At 44.6% G+C, this 27,150-nt stretch overlaps 1 protein-coding gene across 1 annotated transcript; it reads right to left on the minus strand.

Annotated features, from left to right (window-relative positions):
* Positions 1–6,800: 6,800 nt before the first annotated feature.
* On the minus strand, positions 6,801–21,686 carry LOC128406977 (coagulation factor IX-like). The gene is made up of 8 exons (XM_053374874.1): positions 21,184–21,686; positions 15,877–16,040; positions 15,399–15,426; positions 13,435–13,548; positions 11,796–11,924; positions 10,281–10,453; positions 8,546–8,660; positions 6,801–7,433 (listed from the first exon to the last, which is right to left on the minus strand). The coding sequence occupies exons 1-8, from the start codon at positions 21,248–21,250 to the stop codon at positions 6,889–6,891; spliced, it is 1,335 nt and encodes a 444-aa protein (XP_053230849.1). The 5' UTR covers positions 21,251–21,686; the 3' UTR covers positions 6,801–6,888.
* Positions 21,687–27,150: the final 5,464 nt, after the last annotated feature.

Raw genomic sequence — 27,150 nt, forward strand, 5'->3', positions numbered from 1 at the left:
CTTGGGTGGACACCTCCGGAAGTTTCTAAAATGGCTTCCCCTATATTGAAACACCAGTTTCAGCATGGCCATGACATAAAACCTCACAGAAAATGGGCTAGGGTCTCTGAAAAGCAGGGCTGGGGAATCTTTTCTCAGGCCAAATACCAGATTCTCTGCTAGGTAACTTTCCAAGGCCCACATGCAAATGGTGGGCAGGGCTGGTGGCCAAAGTGGGTGGGGCAGTGGATGCAAATTTTACCTATGCAAAGCACGTTGGTTTCTACACTTTCTTTCCCAAATGATACCAGTGTAGGCAGGGAATAGAAGTAAGGAGAAACATGGCAGTCTTCCCTTCCTCTCTCTATCCTTCTGAGCTGTTGATGCCCGATGATGCAGCAATGTTGAGGAGGAGATGGGGGCAAGTAATTGATGACAAGATGCAGCGAGCGCGCGCGCGCACACACACACACACATATCATTTGAATGGCAATGCCCATCAATTTTGGGGGGCCCTCAAGTATTTTATTGGAGGGACTTCAGCCCCTAAGAGTTGACTCAAATGCGTCTACTCCAGTGCCTATGGTTTATAGACCTTATTGACTCACAAGCCAAGATAGTGAAAACTCACTTTAGGTTCTCTGTGAGCTCCACCAACCTTGTGCCCTCCAGGTGCTGCAGAATGGCAACTCTCCTGACCCCTGTGCTGGCTGGGGTTGGTGGGAATGGTGGGAGACACCAGATCAGCAAAGACTGGTCTGAAGAATGGGATTATAAACTGAGTATTTCTCAAATAAATGGAGCAGCACTGCTATTCCCCCTTTCTTGATCCCAGTAATCCAAATATGTAGCATGCTGATCTCAGCACTTCAGAAGGAATAAGCTTGAAATCTCTGCCTTGGGGCCTATTTGCGCTATACATTTAAAGAAGTATTATGCCACTCTAAGAGAGAGATGCCTCCCCCTCAAGGAGATGATTCCCCCTGGGAACTATAGTGTGTTAAGGGTGTTGAGAGTTGTTAGGAGGCCTCTATTTACAGAGCTGTAAACCTCAGAGTGCCCTGGGAACAGGAATTGACTGCTCTGAGAATTGTAGTTTTATGGGAGGGGTATAGTGGGGAGTCTACAAACAACACTTATGTTATGTACTGAGTTGAATAGGATCCAAACTGCAGCAGTCTGATTGGTCCTAGAACACTAGGATCCAAAAGGCAGCAGTCTGATTGGTCCTAGGATTCAGAATGCAGCAGTCTGATTGGTCCTAGAACAATGCAGCAGTATGATTGGTTGGCAGGAACTACCCAATCATGCTCCAGATAGAAGTGAATCCACAACCTGATTGGCTTATAGTAGAATTCCGGAATTAGCCAATCATGTGCAGCCCATTGTGTAAATAATGTATATAAAGCAGATACTTTGAGGGGACTTTCATTCAGTCCTCCTCACCACTATGAGCTGAATAAAGAGCATGAAATCACTTTGCGACTCTGAGTATATTTCAACTTAGCACCCTTAACAAGCTACAGTTCCCAGTATTCTTTGGGCGAAGCCATGACTGTTTAAAGTGGACTGGTGGTGCTTTAAATGTATAGTGCACGTGGAGCTTTGGACTAAATCTGTGAGCCATCTCATGGCTTTAACTAATTATTCTAATGTTGTGTTTATTATCATTTCCCCTCATGCAACCACCACCTATCAAGTGTAGCCTTTTACCTGAGGAAGAACTCCAGAGAATCCAGAAGTATGTTGTGTTTTTTGTGACTTTTTGGTTGGACCTAATAAAGGTGTTGGGACGCGGGTGGCGCTGCGGGTTAAACCACAGAGCCTAGGACTTGCCGATCAGAAGGTCAGTGGTTCAAATCCCCGCGACAGGGTGAGCTCCTGTTGCTCTGTCCCTGATCCTGCCAACCTAGCATTTCAAAAGCATGTCAAAGTGCAAGTAGATAAATAGGTACCGCTCCAGCGGGAAGGTAAACGGCGTTTCCGTGCGCTGCTCTAGTTTGCCAGAAGCGGCTTAGTCATGCTGGCCACATGACCCGGAAGCTGTACGCTGGCTCCCTCGGCCAGTAAAGCGAGATGAGCGCCGCAACCTCAGAATCCGTCACAACTGGACCTAATGGTCAGAGGTCCCTTTACCTTTTTAATAAAGGTGTTACCAGCTGCTGGCTGACTGACTTTCCTTCTTATTGATGTGCATGGCTGCCTTTGTTCTTTTTAGTTTACTTTCTGCTTTTTGCAGAGCACACATGCCGCAACAGAGGTCAAAATCTACATTTGCACCGAACAGCAATGCTCCTGTCTGCAGTAAGGCTGTACTCTTTGGTTATCTTAATTATTTAAGCTTGCGTTGGGGTAGAATGGTCCCACCCCATTAATTAATTAATTAATTAATTAATTAATTAACATAATTCATTACTTTTTTGTGTGCAAAGCTTATCTGCGATGGCATCAATAAACCGAGAAAGTGCTGTGTTGAGACTGAAGGCAGAATCCAAGACAGGGATTAGTGCAGGAGTTGCCAACCTTCTTAAGTCAATAGGCATATTTGGATTTTTTGGGTGAGTGCTACGGGCACCACCCTGGTTACTCAGCTTCCTCCCAGGAGAAACAGAATGAGAGAAGGTGTGCATGCACACCCATTGCTTTTCCAAGTGATCTGACTAAAAGTAGAAATAATCATGGGCTTTGAAAAGCACCTGTAAATGTCATGACCTCTGAATCCAGCAGCTGCCAAGGCTTGTGAGTCAGGAGCTGCAGACATTCCAGTCAAGGGACTCAGCCACATTAGTAAAAAAACCCCAAACAAACCCCAGCGTTATAAACATGCAACACCAGATGGCGCTGAAGAGCACAAAACATTTCTAGGCGATTTTATGTAGGAATTTTTTCCTTTTGTTGTAACGATTTGATTTATAACTTATTTATAGTGTGTGCTTTTCCCTGTGTTTAGATCCACCCAAGGAATCAGACCAGGTGCAGGGCTGTGAGTCTGCTGGTGGAACAGGAGCTGAAGCTGATGAACATGAGCTCCCCCCCCCAAGAGCCTCCTGCAGTGATGGCTGATGTCCAATGGGAGGGCAGAAAGCAAGGAGGCCAACAGTAGTCTAGGTTTGTCCCCATCCTCCTTGCTGCTGAGTCCTATAAGGGCAACACTGAGGTTGAGGAGGAGGAGGAAGATGGCAGCCAGCCCCTGGACTTGGATCCAAGCAAGAAGGAGAAAAATAACTACCAAACTTTTAGAAGACATCTGAAGGCAGCCCTGTTTAGGGAAGCTTTTAATGTTTAATAGGTTATTGTATTTTAGTGTTTTGTTGGAAGCTGCCCAGAGTGGCTGGGGAAACCCAGCCAGATGGGCGGGATATAAGTAATAAATTATTATTATTATTATTATTAATCAGGAGGGCACTGGCTGAGGGCAGATTTGAGGTTGCTGGGGCAGTGTACTGTGTCCCAACTGCCCTAATGGACCAGCCTGTACTGACCTTCTGCATCTGTAGGGACAGAGCGTGGACCTCCATGAGCACCTTCCCCCGAGGAACACCCCCCCCGTCAACACCTTACCAGCCCAGCACTGAAGGAAGTGTACCAGGCCAGAGGGTTGGTCCTTTAAGAACGTATACTGTAGTTAGTCACAAGGTGTGGAGAGACCGCCTGAGACCAGAGGCTTAAAAGTGATTGGTCAGCTTCAAACCTTCATCAAGGCAAGCTGCCCACTCAGTTTTCTGTAGCTATGCATCTTTCTCTATGGAATATGTTACTGGACTAGACTGCGACATTAAAAATGCAACTACCAACTTCCTCCTTCACCTCTGTGTATTTTTCAAAGGAGAAAATGTCAAGCACCCTCAGGTTCTCATGGTCAAGGGGGCAAGAGAGTGGGGGGGGGAGGAGCTCAGGGCTCAGAGGCTTCACGGGCACCAAGTTGGTGACCCTTAGATTACTGAAATGGTCCCCGAAGTCTGGAGTTTTGTTCCTGTAGGAGAGCTGGAACTCTTTTAAACGATCAGTCTTGGCTGTTGAACCACAGTTTTACTGCAAAGCTTGCAAAAGAGCATGCGTGTTTATTTTGGGTAGTGATGTTGTAGCAGACACTTATTGAGCTAAAGCGAAGCTGCCATCTGATTGCAGGGTACATTATGCATCTACAAACGCTAAATTGCCAATGCCTTCTGAAGCTCCTCTAATGTATTAGTTCAACAGTATTATTATACCACTCAACAAGAAAATGATACCTTGAATCCATTATAGCTTGAATGATGGTATGCTATCAGGCGCCAAATATTTGGCTTCCAGCAGTTTTAAAAGATAGCCATGTCTATATTAAATTCCACCAAAATAATAATCATCATCATCATCATCATCATCTCTCTCTCTCTCTCTCTCTCTCTCTCTCTCTCTCTCTCTCTCACACACACACACACACACACACACACTTTAAAAAGAGGTAGGGTACACTTAAAATAAATAAATTTCACAGCTAAATACTTTGTCGAGGCAACCAGAACACACACAACATAGTGTTATGAGTTGGGTGGGGAAAGAGCAGTCTGTATGCCAGGACCCTTCTAATTCCTGGGTACAGCAATTGTTAAAAATCTAAAGAAAGATTTTAGTTCCTAGATTAGCCAGGCTAGCTTCCTGGTAAGGTAATGGCCTAAGAATGGGCTACTAAGGAAACAAAGGAAGTGGTTCAGTGCCAGAAGAAAAAAGGGTGGACCCTCCTTCCTTAACTCAGTGGTAGTTAGAAAGACAAAGGCTGGAAGTAGCTGGAATTAGCAGGCTGGGAAGGGAGAGGGTTAGAGCCATGCCTGATTTCTGTTTGACTCCAAGGTTGCGGCTATGGGAGAAGCAAGACCATCTTGGAGTGTTATTGCCGTGAACCCTCCCATCATAGGCTCAGATTGTATACGTGTGTAAATAAATCATATATTGTAATGGCCACAGTCTCTCTGTACTTCATTCTGAAGGAAGCACAAACCCTGGGTAAGCGCCTGGAACCCCTGGAATCTCACACTGCTCAGAGAGTGGGGCGCAACAGTATTTTAGCCTTTTAATCTCATCTTGCTAGATCTGTATGCACTTTTACTGATGAAGCTGCCTGGTTCTGCAAACCTGAATGTACTGTCTTAGAATGCAATTCTATATCTGCTTACCTGGGAGAAAGCTCCATTGGGTTTACTTCTGAGTAGACAGGTCTAGGATTGCAATCTTAAGACTTTTAAAAGCTTTACATTCCCATTGGAGGGTTTCATCTCACTCAATTCAGCAGACACCGGCTGCTCCCCTGGTGCCTGCACACAGGTCTCTGAATTTTCCTGCATGTTTTCCTCCACTGCCAATTCCTCAGGCACTGGCACTTTCTCTTGCATGTTCACACACAATTTCTCCCACACACCCCTCTTCCACAACAGGCTCGCAGGGAGTGGAGAAATCAATAAGAAGCAGCCTCTCAGTTCTAGCCACCTCACATTTCCCTAATGCGGCTTCCCCCCTTGTTTTCAGCTACCGCAGCTGCCCACCCACACTATGGATCTCTTCGGCCACCCCTTCCATCTGGGTGCCTTGCAGCTGGGTCCTGGGTCACTCTCAACCCCCTGTAGCAGGGCCCTCAACTTGCATGGAGTCCAAGGAAGCCTTTCACACACTCTGTTTGCAGCTGCTTCACCTCAGCAAACTGTCGCTGGATCATGTGCTCAAGCCGCCCCATGTCTTGCTGGCTTCACTGCTTCATCTATTGCTGGAGTTGAACTGCTCAAGGAGTGTTGCTGTTCCTCCTTCAGCTCTGGCACATCTTGATCACAGGTCTCCCTCCAGGACATACAAATCCCACACCCCAATACCAAACAGCTGCAAATTTCCATGGGTTTCAAGCACTTACCCAGGCTTCATGTTTCCTGTGGAATGAGGTACAGTAGAGACTGTGGTTTCCCTATAATATATGGTTTATTTACACATACATATGTACAATCTGGGATGTGGGTGGCGCTGTGGTCAAAACTGCTGAGCCTCATGGACTTATGAGTGACGCAACCCCAGAGTCGGTCACTACTGGACCTAATGGTCAGGGGTCCCTTTACCTTTATGTACAACCTGAGGCTATTATGGGGCAGTGAGGGGAGGATGTTGGGTAGAATCCACAGCCTTGGATTCTAACAGAAATCAGGCATGGCTCTGTCTCTCTGGCTTCCCGGCCTGCTTCCAGCTTCCAACTTCTAGATTTAAACACTTGCCGGATCCAGGAATTAGAAGGGTCTTGGCATTCAGCCGACTCCGCTGCCCATCAACTCATAACACTATGGTACTCCAAACTACACACACACAAAAAATCCTCTCACTTTGAAATATAAACTATACTGTTAGCATATTTGTAAATATGTGTTAAATCTATCTCTTGAAAGAGTCTCTCACACACATACACACTGAACTTCTTGTCCCATGTTGTGTCCCAGTTTTGTGACGTTTTGAATTCAAAATGGTGCTGTTTTTAATGCGGTAATTTATTTGTGGTTTTATGGCACTTCATTCTGATACACATAATAAATGCACCAAGTGCTGATAGCATGGTAAGTGCATTAAAATGCTAAGTTCCCAAAGTACTTTACAGAGCTTTGTTTTACAATCATAACAACCTGCTGAGATACTTTTGAAAAACGGGTTGTGAGCTGAATCTGGTGTGGCTTGTGATACTAAATATTGGCATTCTACTGGCTTTTAACTTTCCTTACTCTTCTGGACAACAATTCCTATGCAAGCCGTTTTCAGATTTGTGCTGCTGGGCTTGCTTCTTTGTTTTTAATTCTACAAAACAAATTCAGAACAATACCTTAGGATGAGTATAATCCCCCCCCAACTTACACTACCATGAGATGATTATTTTAAGGAACTGAAGACAGCTAGCCCCTGGCTTAATTATGCAAGCTTTGTTGTGTTTCTTATCCACTGAATGTAGTCTGCAACTTTAGTGTAGACATCATAATCGCCCTTCAATGCACATTCTTCCCAGCAGCTGGCTATGGCTGTTAGAAACCAGGTGCCTTCTACATCTGTGGCATAAGGGCCGCCACTGCCTCCCTGGTGCGTTCTCTTAGCTGTGGCAGAGACACCAGCACAGAACATGTTTGGCAAGAGGGTAGACTCGCCATCCCTCTGACAAGTGCTCTGGTCAACACGGTGCACCTTCAGAACCTGGAGAACACTGGCTCTTTTTCGTTGGTCCTTTGGCCTCCACCAACCGCTCACCGTGCCTGATCCATGCTGCAGAAGGCTGTTTGTGAACTTCTCGCCTGCAATGCAAATCGGGGTGACGTAATAGTTCAGCTCCAGCGGTGAATCCAGCTCGAGAAGTGCAATGTCATTGTGGTACCTGTGGGTAGTGTTGTATGCGGGGTAGCGAATTGCCTTCACCACCCGACGTTGTTGTTCAGTGTGGTCGAAAGCATCCGTATTGTGCTCACCTGATGAAAAAAGAGCCATTGGATACACATAGGTTCTTTAAACGGGAAATTTGGCATTCCGGACATACACTTAGTTGTCAACACAGCATGCTCCAGGCTGTATCAGATTAAAGCAACGAGTCCAGCACTGAACTCAAGGCACCAGTGTTAAGTATACAATATACACTGAAATGGAAAAAATAACTCTACAATGTGTTGTGTCTGTGCTGAACTGTGAAGCATTGCATGTATATTTCTGTTGAAGAGCAGCCTAACAGGTTAATCATTCGAGTGGCTGTATCACAGGACTGTATATCTGCTGGCTCAGTCACATGAAAGAGATACTATTACAGATCTGTGTATATGCTAATCTGTGGGCATCCATCTTGGTTGTGTGAGTTCTTTGTTTTCAAGCAACTGGAGAGTATGGATATATTAATTTTGTTCTTCAGTAAATCAGCCTCAGGCTAATGGACTGGATGCAACATATTTATAATCTAAGATACTTATTTCTTTTCAGCTACTGTTGATTAGGATCATAGAATAGGAGAGTTGGAAGGGGTCCTGAGGGTCATCCAGTCCAGCCCCCTGCAAATCTTAGCTAAAGCACCCATTATAGATGGCCACCCAACCTCTGCTTAAAAGCCTCCAAGGAAGGAGAGTCCACCACTTTCTGAAGTAGACAGTTCCACTGTTGAGCATCTCTTACTGTCAGAAATTTTTTTCCCTGTATGTTTAGTCAGAATCTCATTTCTTGTAACTTGAAGCTATTGGTTCAAGTTTGATTATCTTTTGAATATTTTAAGTTATCTGTTTCTTATCAACAATTTAGATGCTTTGTTTAGATTTTTATGGGCTGCTTAGAGGTTGTCTTACAATCAAATGGCACATTAACTTTGTTAAAGGAAAATAAATAGATGGACATAAATAATGATCCCATGGAAAGGGAATGTACTTTGTACATGCTCAATGGCATTCTCTCCACCCCACCCCACCCCAAAGTCTAGGAACAGAATAAGGCCCCTAATAAACCTGTATCCAGCTTTATCATTCTACCAGCCCTCCTGAGACTCTAGGCAAAAATGCAGCCAAAGGTAATTCCAGCCACACCTCAAAGTTGTTTTATCACTTACCTGCCACAACAGTGTGTAGCCCATACTCGATGCAGTGTGCTGCGGTGGCAATCCACTTCTCATTGATGATTGTGCCTCCACACAGTTCTTTTCTCTCGTAGCTGAGCATATAAACCTGCGAGCGAAGGAAACAGTATGAGATCAGGATCGACCTCTTACATATGCAGTTACAGCCCAATGGTAGTGTTAATGGCAGCTGCCTCTAGAGGGCAGCAAAGGCTGGATGGTGCAGCAGCACGCAGAAATTTTCAAAAAAGAAATGGAAGAGAACCCAGACAAAAGACTTAAAAAACAAACAAAAAAAACAGAGAGAAATACAGTAGCAGGTAAAGTGTATTTACTTATGCCTACATGCATAGAAATGAAGAATCAGGAAGGCTTGAGTGAATGTTTCAGGATACAATCCTATGCAGATTTGCCTGGCAGTAAAGTGAAGCAATTTAGTTAAAATGTAGAATTCTCTCCCGCAAGAGGCTGTGATGGTAGGTTATGTCATTTTAGGTAGGGAAACTTAATTTTTGCCAATTTCTTCAGTGAGGTGTCTGAAAAATACATTTTTGGGTGTGAGGAATTCAATTCTGCTGTTATTTTTGTGACTCGGCAAGTCTACATTTGAGGAAGAAGCACATAAACTGCTTTCAGAAAACCAAAGAATTTTAATCTGACCTTCTGAAAATGTCAGGTAATGCTAAACAACAGCAACAATTTACTGCAAGTATTTGGCAATCATTTTAATGATTTCTATGCAATTTTACACACATTTTACTTGCCAGGCTAAATTATATTAATTTAAATTTAAATTTAAATTATATTTAATTTAACCAAAATAACCTTTGAATTCCAAAGTCATGTTACAACTTTTTAGCACCCATCATTTTTGGAATTTGAAAGTTGAAAAATTCAACTGGTCTTACATAGGCACTAACTTGGATTTCAATTTCTATACCACCCTTTATCAAAAGGTCCCAGGGTGGTGTACAACATTAAGAACACATTTCATGGAGCATAATTAAAGCAAAAATAAAAAGCATAGTAATAGCATAATAATAAAATAATAATCATCATAGTATCAGTCTCCCTCACCTCACAACTTTAACACACCATTGAGTATTTAATGGCCAAAGGCCTGGGTAATGTTTTGCCTGGCATCTAAATGTGTATAATGAAGGCACTAGCTGAACCTCCTTGGAGAAAGCATTCCACAGATGGGGAGCCACTGCAGAGAAGGCCCTGTTCTCATGTTGCCACCCTCCAGACCTCTCAGGGAAGAGGCATACGAAGAAGGGCTTCAGAGAATGATCTCGGAGTCTGGGCTGTTTCATATAGAGAGAGGTGGTCATTGTGGTATCGGAGTCCTGATTTGTTTAAGGCTTTATAAGTGAGCACCAGTACTTTGAATTTGGCCTGGAAACTAACTGGCAACCAGTGCAGTTGTGTCAGGATTGGCATTATATGCTCAAACTGTCTTGTTCTGGTGAGCAATTGAATTCTGTACCAGCTGAAGTTTCCAAACTGTCTTCAGGGGCAGCCCCATGTATAATGCATTGCAGTAATCCAAACTCCTTTTACCATTGTCATGTGGTTCCCAGACGATTGCCCAGAAGGGAATGTGGCCCTGAGACTGAAAAATGTTTCCCACCCCTTTAACTAGAGGGAACGGCTCTCCTGTAGATTGCCTGATGGGGGCCTTCTATAGCTACCACATTTGCAAAACAGCGAACTCTTGTTGCATTACCTGCCATGGAACTTCCCCCTTCTTGCTGTTTGTGCTGATTGGCCTGGGAGGTGTTGGTTCCACAAGAGCAATCTGGGCTTTATTGACAGACACGTCCCTGGGGTCACTGGTAGCATTGCTGCTTCTGTTCTTCGCTGCCTCTGGGGCTCCAATCCTCCCGCATGGAAAGGGCACTGTGGAGAAACTACAAAATCACTCATGCGCTGGAAAGTAGGCTCCGGTGCACAAGCGCACCTGCCAGAATTTGAGGATTAGCCTTTCCTTGATGTGAGGCTGCTGCTGCAAGCATCATCGGCTCACTCGTGTGTCTGCTTTTCAAGGGTAAGCCATAAACTTAAGAAGGTGCTTTATGTCAAATTGGACCATTGGATCAGTTCCATATTGACTGGCAACGGCACTCCAGGAAATAAGACAGGAGGCATTTCCAGCACTCCTGGGACACGATGGGGAACGAACATAGGACTTTTGCATGCATCACAGGTGTTCTGCCACCGAGCTAGGGCCTTTCTCCATTTGTCCATTGGGTTCAGGATTGCCTCCACTGACTGAGACATAGTAGGATATACCACAGATTGAAGCTGGTACCTTTTGAATGCAAGGCAGGTGTTCTACCATGCAGCTATGAACCAAAGCAGCTCACAACAGTGCCAGAAAAGAATCCAGTAGTAAGGAAATCCATTGCAGCACATTGCAGTTGGAATGTATCAGCAAGATTTAAAATAAGCACAGACTCAACATTACCACCGGCTGTCGCACATTACAGTATACTGCATACCACCAAGACTGAGCAACCCACTAGCAATTCATACTATAGTTTAATGAGAAACATACTGTTATGTACTGAGTTGAATAGGATCCAAAATGCAGCAGTCTGATTGGTCCTAGAACAATAGGATTCAGAATGCAGCAGTATGATTGGTCCGCAGGAGCCACCCAATCCAGCTCCAGGTGGAAGTGAATCCACAAGCTGATTGGCCTACAGGAGAATCCCGGAATTAGCCAATCACGTGCAGCCCATTGTGTAAATAATGTATATAAAGCTGATATTGTGGGGGAAATTCCATTTTTCCTCCTCACCACTATGAGCTGAATAAAGAGCATGAAATCCACTCTCGACTCCGAGTATATTTCACATACCAAGACAAAAATATAATTAATAGCAAAATAGTACATCAGCCTGAGATCTAAGAAACATCCCCCCTGACTTCTCACTTGTTTTTTTAAGGCTTCTTTAGCACTTCATGAAGAGGCAGGAAAAAGTAAAGCCTCCTCCCCATCCCATCCCATCCCAGATGCAACTGACTAGCAAATCTTCTGGTATGACAACTGTAGGTAGCTATTGGCTAGTACCCATTCCACCCAGATTTGGATAGTCTGCAAACAAATCCCTCACCTGGGAGGGAAGAACCTTTTATTTCAATGGAACCTGTTCCCACCAGGTTTGGAGTTTTATTCTGCTAAAAGGGTAGAAGATTCATAGGTCAAACATTACTAAACAGTGCTCAAATCTTTTACCTGTTGGTTCACAGCTCTTCTGGTCTTCCATCAGTCTGTACCCAGGAGCACAGGAACAGACTGCCTTCCCTGTAGGGCCATTCTCACATATCTGCTTGCAACCTCCATTCTTCGCTGAGCATGTAAGGTCTGATGGGGGGGGGGTTGAAATTAAATTAAATTTTACTTGAAACTTGCCAAAATACAAGAACATAGTTGTGGCATGAAACAGGTGCAACAAGGATGCCCCCAAATCAACCACATTTTTGATTTGGTTCACACTGGCATGGTAATCTCATGATCTCCACTTAAAACTTGCATTTCATTCTGTTGGCTCAAGGCAACATACATGGTTCCTCCTCCTCAATTTTAACCTCACAACAACCCTGTAATTTAGGGCTAGTCAGTGTGGTGCCCTCAAGGCACTGTGGAACTCAGCACCTCTGGCCAGTGTAGCCGATGGGAGTTGGAGTCCAACAACATCAGAAGAGCAAACACTTTATTTGTGGACAATGCTTTAAGAGACTTTGATAACCCAAGATTGTGGGAATTCAGATTGAGTCAGTAAGGTCTAAAACCACAGTTTACAGGTATCATAGGTACTGGATCAGACCCTTACTGCAAAAGAACACCCCAATCCTCCTCAACTTTATTGCATCTTCATATCATTGAGATCTAAAAAATTGTCTTATGCTGATGACATCATTGGCACAGATCCACAGCCTGTAGTATAGCGGCAAATTCAGAAGCGTAGGGTCCCTTTGTGATAGTCACACCCTGCCCCTCAGAGCCACACCCCCTTCTAAGATTATACCATCTTCTAAGACTATACAATAATCTGATAATTATACAATGATAATAATTAGGGATGCATTGCAAAATGATCAGTGCAGATAGCCATGTATTGCCTTTCAGATGGATCTACTCTTTTCTGTGGGCAAATGATTTGGAATGCTCCAATAACTTCTTTTGGAATGGCTTACTGTACGTTGTTGTTTTAAGTTCCATTGAGCGTAGAAGAACTTGCACACCATTTTCTTGAAACCGAAGCACCTGTTGTTTTCAGTGTTCCTAAATACTCGGCTTTGGAGCATGCAGAACAATTCCTCCTTGTGGCACTTCAAATATGAAACAGCCACCCAGGAGAGGTCCACCTTTTAGCATTGCTGTTCGCTTTCTAGTGTGTTATTACAGCCCTACTTAAAAAAGAACACCTTAACTTGTTTAGGTTGCTATTATTATTATTATCAAAGGTAAAGGTAAAGGTAAAGGACCCCTGGATGGCTAGGTGCAGTCAAAGGCGACTATGGGGTTGCGGTGCTCATCTCGCTTTCAGGCCGAGGGAGCCGGCGTTTGTCCACAGTTAGTTTTCTGGGTCATGTGGCCAGCATGACTAAACCGCTTCTGGCACAACGGAACACTGTGACGGAAACCAGAGTGCATGGAAACACCGTTTACCTTCCTGCCACAGCGGTATCTATTTATCTACTTGCACTGGCGTGCTTTCGAACCGCTAGGTTGGCAGGAGCTGGGACAGAGCAACGGGAGCTCACTCTATTGTGCAGATTCCAACCGTCAACTTTCCGATCAGCAAACCCAAGAGGCTCAGTGGTTTATTCGTGGTTCCAGGCAACTGAGCACTCATTCCCCATTAACATACCAATCTCACAGTTCCTTCCTTCATATCCATCTAGGCACAGACATTGGTAGTCATTGGGTTTGCATTGACATGTTCCACCATTCTTGCATGGCCTTGACTTGCATCCCTCGCCACCTTGGAAATAAAGATTCAATTGTAACTGTAACTAAGGATATTCATGAGTCATATTGTGATCTACAAATGGCTATCAATGCATTTTACTGCAGAAGCAAAAGATAAAAGAAAACGCAGGGCAGTGAGTCAGGAGCAGCATGCCCCCCACATTCTCCTCCAGCCCCACTGCAAAGAGGACATTGGAAGTATGCACTCCCTTGCTTAATGCTAGCTATGGTTTAATGTCACATCCAAAAAAAGAGATAGCTGTGGTTGGCTTAAATGATGCCTTATTATTAAAAACAAGTCAAAAATCAAACTGTGGTTTAGTATCTGGCTTTTTTCAGCAAAGCAGAGTTTAAACTAATTGTCATTTCTTGTTTGGATGCAATGAGAAACTCTGGTCAGTTTAAACCAGCAAGCAGATTCTTCCAGTCCCCTCCTCTTCGAAGGAGAAGAGAGGAGAGCATAAGAGCTCTAGGTTCAAGCTGCTTCACTCATGTCATGCTAAATTATGGTTTAGTGATGGGCTTAAACTTCTCATTAATCAAAGGAACCTCTGCTCTGGTAAACAAATCTGGGGAATAGGGACATCAATGGAGGAATCTAGCAGAATCAGAGTCTATGAACCCTTATAGTTTCAAGGGCAGTGGCGTAGTTAGCTGCTTAGGTGCCCAGTGCGGCACGAGCCACCCATGGGGGTGGGGTGAGTTGTGTGGAGCCTCTCCGTCGCCACCCCTCAGCTGAGGGAGAGGCAGCGGGGAGATGCAAGCCCCATGCTGCTGTTTCAGGCAGCACAGAGCCTGCAGGTGCCCAAGCCACCACATCACTCCCAGGAGAGTGTACTCTTCCCACCTTGGATCAAATCTATGCTTCCAGGTGCCATAAGAAAGCTGCAGAGATAGCGCAGGATAGTGCACACCCTAGAAATGATCTCTTTCAGCTTCTGCCTTCTGGAAGAAGGTACAGGGTTATAAAGACTAGGACTAGCCACCTGAGAAACAGTTTCTATCCAAATGTGATTTTAGTTTTAAATGCAGTGTAAGGCGTCTCTATGGGAGTGTATTGTATTTTAAAAATGGGGTATCAGAGTTTTTTGGGAGCTAACTAGGTTGGGATAGCTGGGATAGCAGGCTTGTTGGTTTTGAATGTCTTATGTAGATTTTTTCCCCCAATTTCGTTGTTCTGTATGGGACAATGACAATAAAGATTATCGTATTGTATCATATCATATGGCTCAGGCATGCTGCAGGCCCCCTGGTAAATGCCAGCCCCTGCGGTGTGGCACCCAGTGCCAGCTGCATTTTATTATGTTTCTTGACTGAACTAAAAGTTTTGTGAGTCCAAATTTTTAAAACTCATATTTTTGTCACCCCCCTCAGTGATGACACCCGGGGCGACCCGCACCCACCGCACCCCTTCCTTTCACCACTGTTCAAGGGATGAGTAGCTGCATATGCTTCAGTCTTTGCTGTAGTTTGCAACCAAGACTGGGGACTAACTGTCTCCACCTATTGTCAAAAATAATTCAAAGCAAATCCATGGGAGATTGTAGCTATCATTGTTGAAATTCAGTGTGATGCTAGGCATATTCAGTGTAATACTAAAGACCCAAGCTTCTTCCATGTAATAGATAGAACAGTTCAGTGGTCTGTGGGCTGCTATTTGATGAACACAGAATACTGTGGCAGCCTGTGTTAGCCTGGTTCGCTCCAGAAACTGTGGACCAAAAAACTCATTGGCCCCACACCATGCCAGCTGCGACTGATGGAAGTTGGTGTCCAAACCATCTGGTTAGTGAAGGCATTTGGTGGGTGAAGGCAGCCGGGTTGGTGAACGTAACCAAAGTCAGACAAAAAGATACTGCTTACCGTAAGCGTATGTATTCCAAAATGTGATCTACAAGAAAAATTATTAACATTAACCTCAATGGTAAATGCAGGCAGATAAACAGCAAACAGGTTTATAGAACATTCGTATTACTTTAATATTGACATCCAGGCATTTCACAAGCATTTTGGAAGGTTCACACCAGAGGTCAGCACTGCCCATCTTTTCTGAACTATGTCCCGGAGTCAATCAATCCCTCTTCCAGGGAATTCTGGGAACTGGAGCTCTGGGAGGGGAACAGGAGCCTCCTAACAACTCTCAGCGCCCTTCCCAAACCACAGTTCCCAGAATGCTTTGGGGGAAAGCCATGACTGTTGAGGGGCTGTCCTGGTGCTTCAAGTGCCTGCTGTGGATGTGGTCCTAGTTGCGTTTAGTAAAGAACATTACTAACATTCCCACCCACCCACCTGCTCATTTGCCAAAGCACTCAGTGACCAGCATTTGAGATCTCACAATTACCGTTTGCAAGTCGTCTTCAAAGACTTCTCTTGCTTCCTCATAATCACATACTTCCTCAATACATTCACGCTCAAGGTTTCCTTGCAGAATTTCTTCCAGTAAGCCAGTATTGTGCCTCTTATGTCGGTGCAATAGAGCATTTGCCTCATTCTTGTCAACGAAAACTTAAACATGAAAAGAAATTAGAAATCCACTGAGAAGGCTGCTTCCAATGTTGTACACCACCCCCACCCTGTCCCTCGGAGTTGCACGAGTGGGAGGGGGCCTCCCTGCCCTCTCCATTGCATCACTGGTGCTGCTCCCAGCCCTGTATTCCCAGCGCTACCAGGCCATGCTGGGAATCGAACCAGGGGTGTCCCATGATCACATTCTAAAGTACAGTGGTACTTCGGTTTACGAACCTAATCCGTTCCGGACGTCCGTTCTTAAACCAAAACCGTTCTTAAACCAAGGCGAGCTTTTCGTAATGAGGCCTTCCACAGCAGGTCCCCTTCCACCATTCAGATTCCATTCTTAGACCGAGGTAAAGTACACAAACCGGGACGCTACTTACAGTTTTGTAGAGTTTGTAAACTGAATCGTTCTTAAACAGGACTTAAACCGAGGTACCACTGTAGTTGTGTTCTATGTTATTAATCAAGCACTTCTAGGAGCTTTTTCATTTTGTTTTCCAATGTAAAGGTAAAGGGACCCCTGACCATTAGGTCCAGCCATGACCGACTCTGGGGTTGCGGCGCTCATCTCGCTTTATTGGCCGAGGGAGCCGGCGTACAGCTTCTGGGTCATGTGGCCAGCATGACTAAGCTGCTTCTGGTGAACCAGAGCTGCACAGGGAAATGCCGCTTACCTTCCTGCCGGAGCGGTACCTATTTATCTACTTTGACGTGCTTTCAAACTGCTAGGTTGGCAGGAGCAGGGACAGAGCAACGGGAGCTCACCCTGTCGTGGGGATTCGAACCACAACCTTCTGATTGGCAAGTTCTAGATTCTGTGGTTTAACCCACAGCGCCACCCGTGTCCCTTTTCCAATGTAGCAATGTAGTTCTTATTAATAAAAAAAATAATCAGTGTGGCGTGAGCAAATATTTATCCTGACAATGTGGCCCAGGAAAAAAAAAAAAGTTTGAGAACTACTGCTTTATAAGTATATAAGAAGAGTCCAGCTGTATGGCCCATCTAGTCCTGCATTCTGTTCTCACAGTGGCCAACCAGATGCCTCTTTTGGAAAATAGCAGCTAAATTCAGAAGCATTACTGCCTCTGATCGTAGAGGCGGAACACAGCCTTCATGGCTTGTAGCAACTGATAGCTTTATCTTCCATGAGCAGGCATGCCAGGCCCCCTCAAGGGTCAGCAGTGTCTGTGCCCACATGCTGTGGGTTATGCTTGTGCCAAGCATGCAAGCCATGGGGCCTCCGCATGACATGTCCTCGCACCCCGCAGTGTGCATGCGTGATGTCGCCCGGCCCCCTCAGTGGCAGTGGCAAGGTGGCATGCGTGTCCATGAATTTATTCAATCCTCTTTTAAAAGCCACACTTTCTTAAAATCCTCTTTTAAAGCCATCCGAGTTGGCGGCCATCATCACTAGGACCTCGTACCTACAGGACTGCCTCTCCTGGTATGCCCCACAGAGGACCTTATGGTCCATAAATAACAACACTTTGGAGGTCCCAGGCCTCAAGGAGGTTAGATTGGCCTCAACCAGGGCAAAGGCCTTTTCAGCACTGGCCCGGACCTGGTGGAACGCTCTGTCGCAGGAGACCAGGGGCCTGCAGGATTTGACATCTTTCCGCAGGGTCTGCAAGGCGGGGCTGTTCCGCCAGGCCTTTGGTCTGGACTCAGTCTGACTGCCTCTTTCTTTCTTTCTTTTTTGATGGAACCCCTTATATGGGATCCTGTATATAAATTTTCCCTCCGCTCTTTGCTGGCCCATGTAGGGCCAACATGGATAGCTGGCCCTGATGCTTCCTCCCCTTATGGTCTTGATTTATGGGCCGCCAGTAAAACATGTCTGTATTTTAATCAGTTGTTTTTTGTTTGTTTTTTAAACTGTATTTTATATTTGGTGTTAGCTGCCCTGAGCCTGGTCTTGGCTGGAGAGGGCGGGGTATAAATAATTTATTATTATTATTATTATTATTATTATTATTATTATTACTACTACTACTACTACTACATCCTGTGGGAATGAGGTCCACAGTTTAACTATGCACAAATGTTCCCCCCCAACCCTTATGATTCTGAATAAAGTGCTGATTTAAGCTAGATTATACTTTCTGAAGCGAAACTAGGATCGTTTGTGCCACAAACTAGACCCCAGATGCAAGACCTGTGCTCCTTCAAGCTCTCTCCCTTATACTTGCATTTAACTGTTTGTCCTTGTATCTATCTTTTAAAGTATGTATGATATAAAGGTAAAGGGACCGCTGACCATTCGGTCCAGTCGTGGCAGACTCTGGGGTTGCGGCACTCATCTTGCTTTACTGGCCGAGGGAGCCGGCGTACAACTTCCAGGTCATGTGGCCAGCAGGACTAGGCCACTTCTGGCAAACCAGAGCAGCACACGGAAACACTGTTTACCTTCCCGCTAGAGCGGTACCTATTTATCTACTTGGACTTTGACGTGCTTTTGAACTTCTAGGTTGGCAGGAGCAGGGACCGAGTAACGGGAGCTCACCCCGTCGCGGGGATTCAAACCGCCAACCTTCTGATTGGCAAGTCCTAGGCTCTGTGGTTTAACCCACAGTGCCACCCACGTCCCATGTATGATGTAATCACATCTTAATTACAAGTTTTTATCCTTTACCTGTTTTAAGTCTTACGCGTTCAGTTTATCCATATGTTTTATCTTATGCTGGTCTATGATCGAAATAAAGTTTGATACATATTCACATACATATTCACAACATTGTCTACAGGTGCTGTTATTATCCCTCTGTGTTCATGCAGAAGTCTTTTTCCAGCCCTACCCAGAGATGCCAGAGACTGAACATGGTGCCTTCTGCATGCAAAGCAGGTGCTCTGCCTCTGAGCTGCAGCTGTTCCTCTAAAGTAAAGCATTTGCTCTTCCACCAAGATAAGATTGTCCTGCAGATATTAACCCAAGTGCAGAATAAAGTTGTGAGTTTTGTACTCTTGAAATGCATTGTGTAAAATGTAAATCTTACATTATGCTACATCTTATGAGCAACAAATGCCAAGATTATAAAGCGCAGACATGGAGTAATCCAAGGACAGATGCGAAGCTGACGTCAGACTGACCATGTCTTTTGGGGTCCATTTTTTACCCCACGCTCTGACTTAAGCTAATAATTAAACTTCCGATTGCCACCCATGGCTTATTTGCCAAAACGGAAGCACACTCTGCAGAGCCAGTTATACGCTCTTTAGTCCTGCTGACTGCAGCGAACAGGGGCTCAACTCTCCTCATCAAAAACAAGGCTACTCTGAAATTCATAACTTTGGCTGGATTGTGTTTCTAGTTTGCATTATGCAGCCACAGCCACATCCTTAAATGAATGGAAAAGGAAGCATTTAATCATTAAATCAAATGTGCATATTTTTTTACTCTGTTCCAAGGGACCTTCCTGATGCAAATGGGTTGCTGACAACAAGGGTTTTTCAAATCTTGTTTTAATTTACCAGATTTACTCCAGAAAGGGAAAATAGAGGGGAAAGACGGGCTGACATTTTGATGTCAATGTAATTCCAGGTAGAACAGAGAACCCCCCTGTCTTAAACCCTGGAGAGCTGTTGCTAAATGGACCTATGGTTTGATTCTGTATAAGACAGGTTCCTATGTACCTCATGGAACCCAAGATTTTAAGGTGATCCCAATTTTTCAACCCACACAAATATCCATTTGATCAAAGCCTTTCTTAACCTCCTGCGCTGCCCAGATGTTTTGAACTACAATCCCCATCAGCCCCAGCTAGCATGTGAGGGGAGTTGCAGTCCAAATCATTGGCGGGGGGGGGGCAACAAGCTGATATTATGAAGGCTGATTTAATGAGAACTCCCTGCAGATGTTCCTTTTTTTAAAAAAAATACCCATTTGGCTTCATACTCCAACATCAAAATTATTTTATTGATTGATGGCAATGTCTCCTGGGGTAGCTCAGGCAGTGGAGCATAAGACTCTTAATCTCAGGGTTGTGGGTTCAAGCTTCACGTTGGGCAAAAGATTACTGCATTGCAGGGGTTGGACTAGATGACCCTCATGGTCCCTTTCCTCCAAGGAGCTCAGGGTGGTGTACATGGTTTTCTTCTTCCTCCTCCTCCTCATTTAATCCCAGGTGGGTTAGGCTGATAGGCAGTGATAGGCCCAGGTCACAAACTGAACTTCCTAGCAGAGTTGGGATTGGAACCCTGGTCTCCCAGGTCCTAATCTGATGCTAGACTACACTGGCTCTCAGAGTTCGTTGTTCTTCATTATTATTAGTCTACACCTTATCTATGACGTCAAGCTTACTGGAGCTGCTTCCTTCTTCCTTGCATATCCGCCCTGCAAGTGGGTCAATTTTAAATCCGTACTCTAACAGAGACAAAGACCACATTAGATTAGAAATATCTTTTCTTTGGACCTGGGAAGAAACCCTATGCAGCAGAGTGGGTGTTACTTCTGATGAAATGTGTACGGATAACAACTTCAGTCCCTGTTCTGTGCTATTGAAGGGGGTTAAGATTGTGCGAGAACTTCCTCTGCCTGACTGCCCAACTCATATCAGATTCAGTTGGGTAGCTGTGGGTAGCTGTGGGTATCGAAATAAAATAAATAAATAAATAAATAATAATTAAATAAATAAATTGTCCAGTAGAACGTTTGTGTGCATGCACACAAAAGCTTATACCCAGAACAAACTTACCGTATTTTTTGCACCATAACACTCACTTTTTTCCTTCTAAAAAGTAAGGGGAAATGTCTGTGCGTGTTATGGAGGGAATGCCTACCGGTGGCATGCCTATGGATTTTTCTCCTCTAAAAACTACGTGCGTGTTATGGTCAGGTGCGTGTTATAGAGCGAAAAATACGGTAGTTGGTCTCTTAAGGTGCTAGTGGACATTTTAAGTAGGTAGGCAGGGTGCATCTGGCCCCTGTGCCTTTGCTTGCTGACCCCTGCTCTAGCTGTTAATGAAAATTGGGTCCTACATGATACTCCTCTGGCAGCTGAGTTTTCTTTAGAAGCTAGGATTTTAAAGATTTCATGCTGCTTGTAAATGTTTTGTCCCCTATCCGATGCCAGAGCTCCTCTCTCATTTCAAGTCAGAAGAAGCACAGGTGGCCAGATAGCTTTAAAATGAACTCACCTTCACATTCAGCGTAGAGGAGGCATCCTAGGAGACAGGCAGCAAGGGTGAAGAAGCTGATTGCCATCTTCTTAAAAGCACCACGGCTGGTTTGCTAATGAATTGTGGACTGGGAAGTCTCTTGGTTTAGGGGTCCGAAGTGCAAGTACATATTTGTTTTGATTTTGGCTTGACTCCAAGGTCATATTTAAATTTTAGGTCGCTGGATAGACATTTCAGGACATTTCTGAAATGGTTGCCCCTGTGTAAAAAGTTATTTCATTTTGGGCTCAACCCTCAGTTCATTTCTTACTTTACGGTCCCTGAATGAATATTTCCAGGTGGTGCCGATTTATGCACAAGTTAAGTAAACTACAGTTTAGGGTGTCAGATTATGAGAGGAAAATTGGGGAGATGGGGGAATGACTAAGGCCACGACCATACCAGACCATCAAAGTAGTATCATACCACTTTAAATAGCCATGGTTTTGCCCAGAGAATCATGGGAACTGCAGTTTGTTAAGGCTGCTCAGAGCTGTTAAGAGACCATGATTCCTCCCCTAGAGAACTACTGCTCCCAGAGTTCCATGGCAAGAGGGATTGTTTAACCACTTTTGCAGGAGTCATAATTATTATTTGTTTTCTGTATATGCGGATATGCAAATGTGAGAAAACAAGGGAAGCAAATAATTTGTTGGATGCAAACAGATAGAACCAATATCCACAATAACCTTCTCCAACAAACAATTGTTCAAGAAACCTTTGCAATAATGGAAACAAGCATATTAATTTTCCATTTTGGTTGTTTGTTGTAGTATCTAATAAAACATTTAACTTCCTCCAACTCAGTCCTCATTTCTGGGATTTGCATTTCAAAATGAGAAGGAAAGCTTCCATGCTACAATAGATCACAGCCCAGCAATCCTGATCCGGCTTAATTTGCATTAGTCTGTACTGATAATTGTCAAAGGGCAGCTAATTAAATTTCCAAACGATGGTGCGTGCCCTGCGTTACTCATGTTCCAATGCTGCAACATAGGAACCACTTTATACCACATTAGACTATTGCTCCGTCTGGCACAGCATTGTTCACCCTAAGTGGCAGTGGCTCTCCAGAGTTTCAGTCTCTCGCATCAGAAATGCCAGGGATTGAATCTGGAACCTTCTGCATGAAAAGCAGATGCCCTACCACTCAGCAATGGCCCATCCCTTAAGTAAGATTCTAGTTCTCAACGTTTTCATCAAAGGGATACTTAGGCTGGATCTAGATGCATCTAAGAAATGTTTCAATTAAACGTGTTGTAAATTTAAACAGGGAAAACAGGTGGAGAAAAATGGGACTCCACAGCGCCATCTGGTGGCACAATGTTATAGGTAAAAAGGTAAAGGACCCCTGGATGGTTAAGTCCAGTCAAAGGTGTCTACAGTGGTACCTCGGGTTACAGATGCTTCAGGTTACAGACTCTGCTAACCCAGAAATAGTACCTCGGGTTAAGAACTTTGCTTCAGGATGAGAACAGAAATCGTGCTCTGGCGGCAGCAGGAGGCCCCATTAGCTAAAGTGGTACCTCAGGTTAGCACAGTTTCAGGTTAAGAACGGACCTCCGGAACAAATTAAGTTTGTTATGAGAGGTACCACTGTATGGGGTTGCAGCACTCATCTTGCTTTCAGGCAGCTTTCTGGGTCTTGTGGCCAGCAGGACTAGCGCATGGAGGACCGTGACAAGTTCCAGTGCGCATGGAAACGCCATTTACCTTCCCACCACAGCGGTACCTCTTTATCTACTTGCACTGGCATGCTTTTGAACTGCTAGGCTGGCAGGAGCTGGGACAGAGCAATGGGAGCTCAATCCATCATGGGAATTTGAACCACCGGCCTTCTGATCAGCAAGCCCAAGAGTTGCTCAGTGGTTTAGACCACAGCGCCACCTGGCAGCATAATGATATATTGCATATACAACGCCAATACAGTACCCTGGGTTAAGAACTTACCGAATTTTTCGCTCTATAGGACGCACCTGACCATAGGACGCACCTTGTTTTAGAGGGGGAGAACAACAACAAAAAAATCTCCCCCTCTCTGTGCAGCACCCCTTCAGCGAATCAGCAGGAGAAATGGAAGGGGCTCCGGTTCTCCTGCCGCTTCGCTGAAGGGGCGCTGAGCAGAGAGGGGGAGAAATTTTTTTTCTTGTTCTCCCCCTCTAAAACAAGGTACGTTCATAAGGATGTGATGAAAATACATAATTGAACATAAATATAGATTGGAAATGGCTGTGTATAGTGAATACTTATCTACTCTTAAAATTCTCATTCTTGATCTTATTTCTTCCTTTTCTTTATCTTCTTGTTCTTTTCATTTATATTTTACCTTTCATTTCTTTTCTTTATTGTGAATATTGTTTTGTAGAGGTGCAAATAATTGTAAATATCAGAAGAGGTAAAATGTTTTCTAATTTTCTATTGGTTACATGTATTTTCCTTTTTTTGTATATTTGTATTTTTTTCTAATTTGTACTCAATAAAATTAATAATAAATAAGTAAATAAATAAAGCTCATCACGTGTCCATCTCCTCGTCCCACTTGGCGGCGTCAGGCAACTTCATGCTTTGTCACATGAAATCAAGGAACATGGAGGCCTGCAGTAACCGGCCCAGCCTCTGGAAGTGCCATGTATGGTAGGAGAGACTCCGCAGCTGCTTTGATCCCTTCGTATTGCAAGAGGCTCTCTGGCGTCTCATGCTTGAGGAGGGTTTCCACCACTGCCTGAGCCTTGAGGTAGTTCCGCCAGTTTGTGTTCCACGTGATGGAAAACTTCAACACAGCCTCTGGAAGAAGGGGTTTGGGGAAGACACGTCAGGAAGGAGTGCAAGTTGCAGGCAGCGTGGCCACCTTGAACCAACACACCTCTCTTGCGAAGCGTGGCCAGGTCTGGGCACACATCTGACCTGCGCCTTTCTTCAAGGCAGGGAAGCAGATCCAACACCCCTCCCCACCTAGTAGAAACCATTAATGATGGGAGGGGTGACTGAGTTTATTCCAAACTACATGGCTTGCAGGAATGGGTTTTATAATATTTATAAAAGTACAACAACAACAATATGCATTATAATCTTTGCTCTAGTATTACAGAGCTGGTGGAGCTAATTTGAGGCTGTGCACACACCATACATTAAAAGCATTATCGCTTCTCCCCTGTAAGAATCCTGGGAACTGTAGATTACCCTTCTACCGCATAGCTACAATTTGTAGCACCCTTTACAAACTGCAATTCCCAGGATTCTTTGGGAGAAATGTGCTTTTAATGCCTGTTTTTCCTGCAGCAGACATGCTCAGCTACCCCTCTGGAAGCGCAATCCCACAGAAAGCTGTGACAGCCACCAACTTGGATGGTTTTATGCAGGAAAGGCTATCAATGGCAACTAGGCACGATGGCTATGCTCTACCTCCACAGTCAGTGGCAGTAACGTTTGTGAATAGTAGTTGCTGGAAGATGCAGGAAGGGAATACAGAATGCTCTTGTTTCCACAGGCCTCTGGTTGGCCACTGTGAGAACAGGATGCTGGACTGGACAGGCCAATGTGGTCTCATCCAGCAGGCACTTCTTATGTCCTTACGTGGTTCAAGGGTAGAGATTGTGAGAAGGAATCTTCCAAAGCAATCCCACCCCACAAATAGCTTTGGAGCCTTCTTGCCTCTAGCCTAGCCCTCACCCCTTTTCCTGTTCCCACTGGAGTCTTCTTTTGCTTGCCACGCCTGCGGGCTCTCTTCCGGCCACGCTGCCAATGACAGATCTTAAAAACTTGGGGTCGGTGAGATTCGGCACCTTGCGCCTGCTGGACCTCCTGAGCGGAGCGGGTTGTGTCTTGCTCCTCGTGAAGTAGGGTGAAATGTGAGGAGTGTTGCAAGCCGGTGCAGAGGCAGAAGGTCTGGCCGAGATGGTAGAGCACGGCTTCTCTGTCAGGGGCTTCTTCCTAACCCAGTGGAACACCAGTATCATACGCCTCTTAGATGGGTTGGACATGCTGAAGAAGGTCTGGAGGCCCAAAGACCAGGGTGACTTCAAAGCGGAGGACGCAGCAGGCAGTTCCCTATCAATGGTGCCAAATCTAAGCAAATGTTAGCTCCAGTTCTGTTAAATCAATCCAGTAATTATGAACATTAAATAAGGGATTAATTTCTCAGGCAGTATGAAAAGACTTTCTGTGGCTTTTGAATAGATGGGAGCCCCCAACTACTGCCACTGTTGACAGCCTGTTGCCCCTTCACTCTGCTTGAATGGGTTATGTCACAATGGTTCCTTCATCAGGTGTTTGTGAGCATGAAAATGCTGTTGGGAGTTTCAGCAATGAAGGCTCAGGCATAACATACTGTTTGAAAGTCTGAACATTTCCTCTTTTTTATTTAACAAAATTTATATACCACTTTTATAATTATACAAATTATTAGGCGAGTAAGTTAAAAATATACTGTAGTTTATTCACTTATAGGCTAGTTTACATACTTTATTTCTTCTTATACTTCTATCCCACCTTTCCTCCACAGAGCATACACACTTCAGCCTCCACCTTCTCCATTTTATCCTGACAGCAATATTGTGAGCTAGGGCCATAGCTCAGTGGTAGAACAACTGCTTAGCATGCAGAAGGCATCAGGTTCAGTCCCCAGCATCTCCTGGTGGGACTGGGAGCGCTCCCTCTGCGCTTCGGAGGCTTCGCGTTGCTATCGCTGAAGCCAAGGAGCCTGCATTCGCTCCACAGGACGCACACAAATTTCCCCTTAATTTTGGAGGGGGAAAAGTGTGTCCTATAGAGCGAAAAATACGGTAATTTGTTCTGGAGGTCTGTTCTTAACCTGAGGTATTACTTTAGCTAATGGGGCCTCCCGCTGCCGCCACGCCGCAACATTTCTGTTCTCATCCTGAAGCAAAGTTCTTAACCCAAGGTACTATTTCTGGGTTAGTGGAGTCTGTAACCCGAGGTACCACTGTAAATCGCTTTTTCTTTACAGATCTAGCTGAGTCCTTAATTTACACAGGAAGTTGCCTTATACCAAGTTGGACTATTGGCCTATCTAGCTCAGTATTGGTGACTCTGACAATAAATACTATAATGGCTCTCCAGAGTTTCAGGCAAGAGTCTCCCCCAGCCCTATGTCAGGGACTGAAGCTAGGGCTTCTTGCAGGCAATCCTACAACATCTGAAGGGCGCCAGGTTCCCCTCTTTTGCCCTGGGTTCAGCAATTAGGACATCAAATGAGCTGGACCAGCTCTTTTAACCAAGTTCTCTGGAGGCGGGTCTGTCTTCAGGGGAACAGACCATTCCCTCCTCTCTTCCTTATTTTCTTTTAATTAGGCTTGCAGATGAACTCACAACACAAATCCAGCTTTCATCATCTCCTGTCCAATATTTACAGGAAGCAACTATCAGGGGAAAAAACCCATAATCCTTGCCTGGCTCTACAAAAATTAAATTGAAACACACACACACACACACACACACACACACACACACGGCTTTGAAACTCTTCTGTTCAAAGGCAGCTTCCCTTGTTGAATAAACCCAGGATGCCTGAAAGATTCCCAATGAGATGAGTAAATACAATTATTAATTCATCACAAATGGTGCATTCTGCTGGAGAGCTAATAATGTTCCATCCTATTTCTTTTCCTGACAGCAAATGTATTCTCAGATTTTGTTTTAATCTGCTGGTAACTGTCTCATCTGGAAAGAAAAACAGGCAAACGAAACCCTAGACTCTGTGCAAACAGTTTAAGGAACAAGTTGGCATTCACTGACAAGTCCCAACTTTCACTTCCTCCTACAGAGACATTTTTAATGATTAAACAGCAACTAGGACACTGTCCTTGTCTTTATCTAAAAGTGCCCAGAATTGTTTTGAAAAATGGCTGAAAAAGATTCCCCACTCCTGACGTGTCAGCACTGAATCATTGGTTGTTCTGCTTCAAGCTGGAAGTTGAACAATGGTTC

The sequence above is a fragment of the Podarcis raffonei genome, chromosome Z (genome assembly GCF_027172205.1).
Source record: "Podarcis raffonei isolate rPodRaf1 chromosome Z, rPodRaf1.pri, whole genome shotgun sequence".
NCBI classification, from domain to species: Eukaryota; Metazoa; Chordata; class Lepidosauria; order Squamata; family Lacertidae; genus Podarcis; species Podarcis raffonei.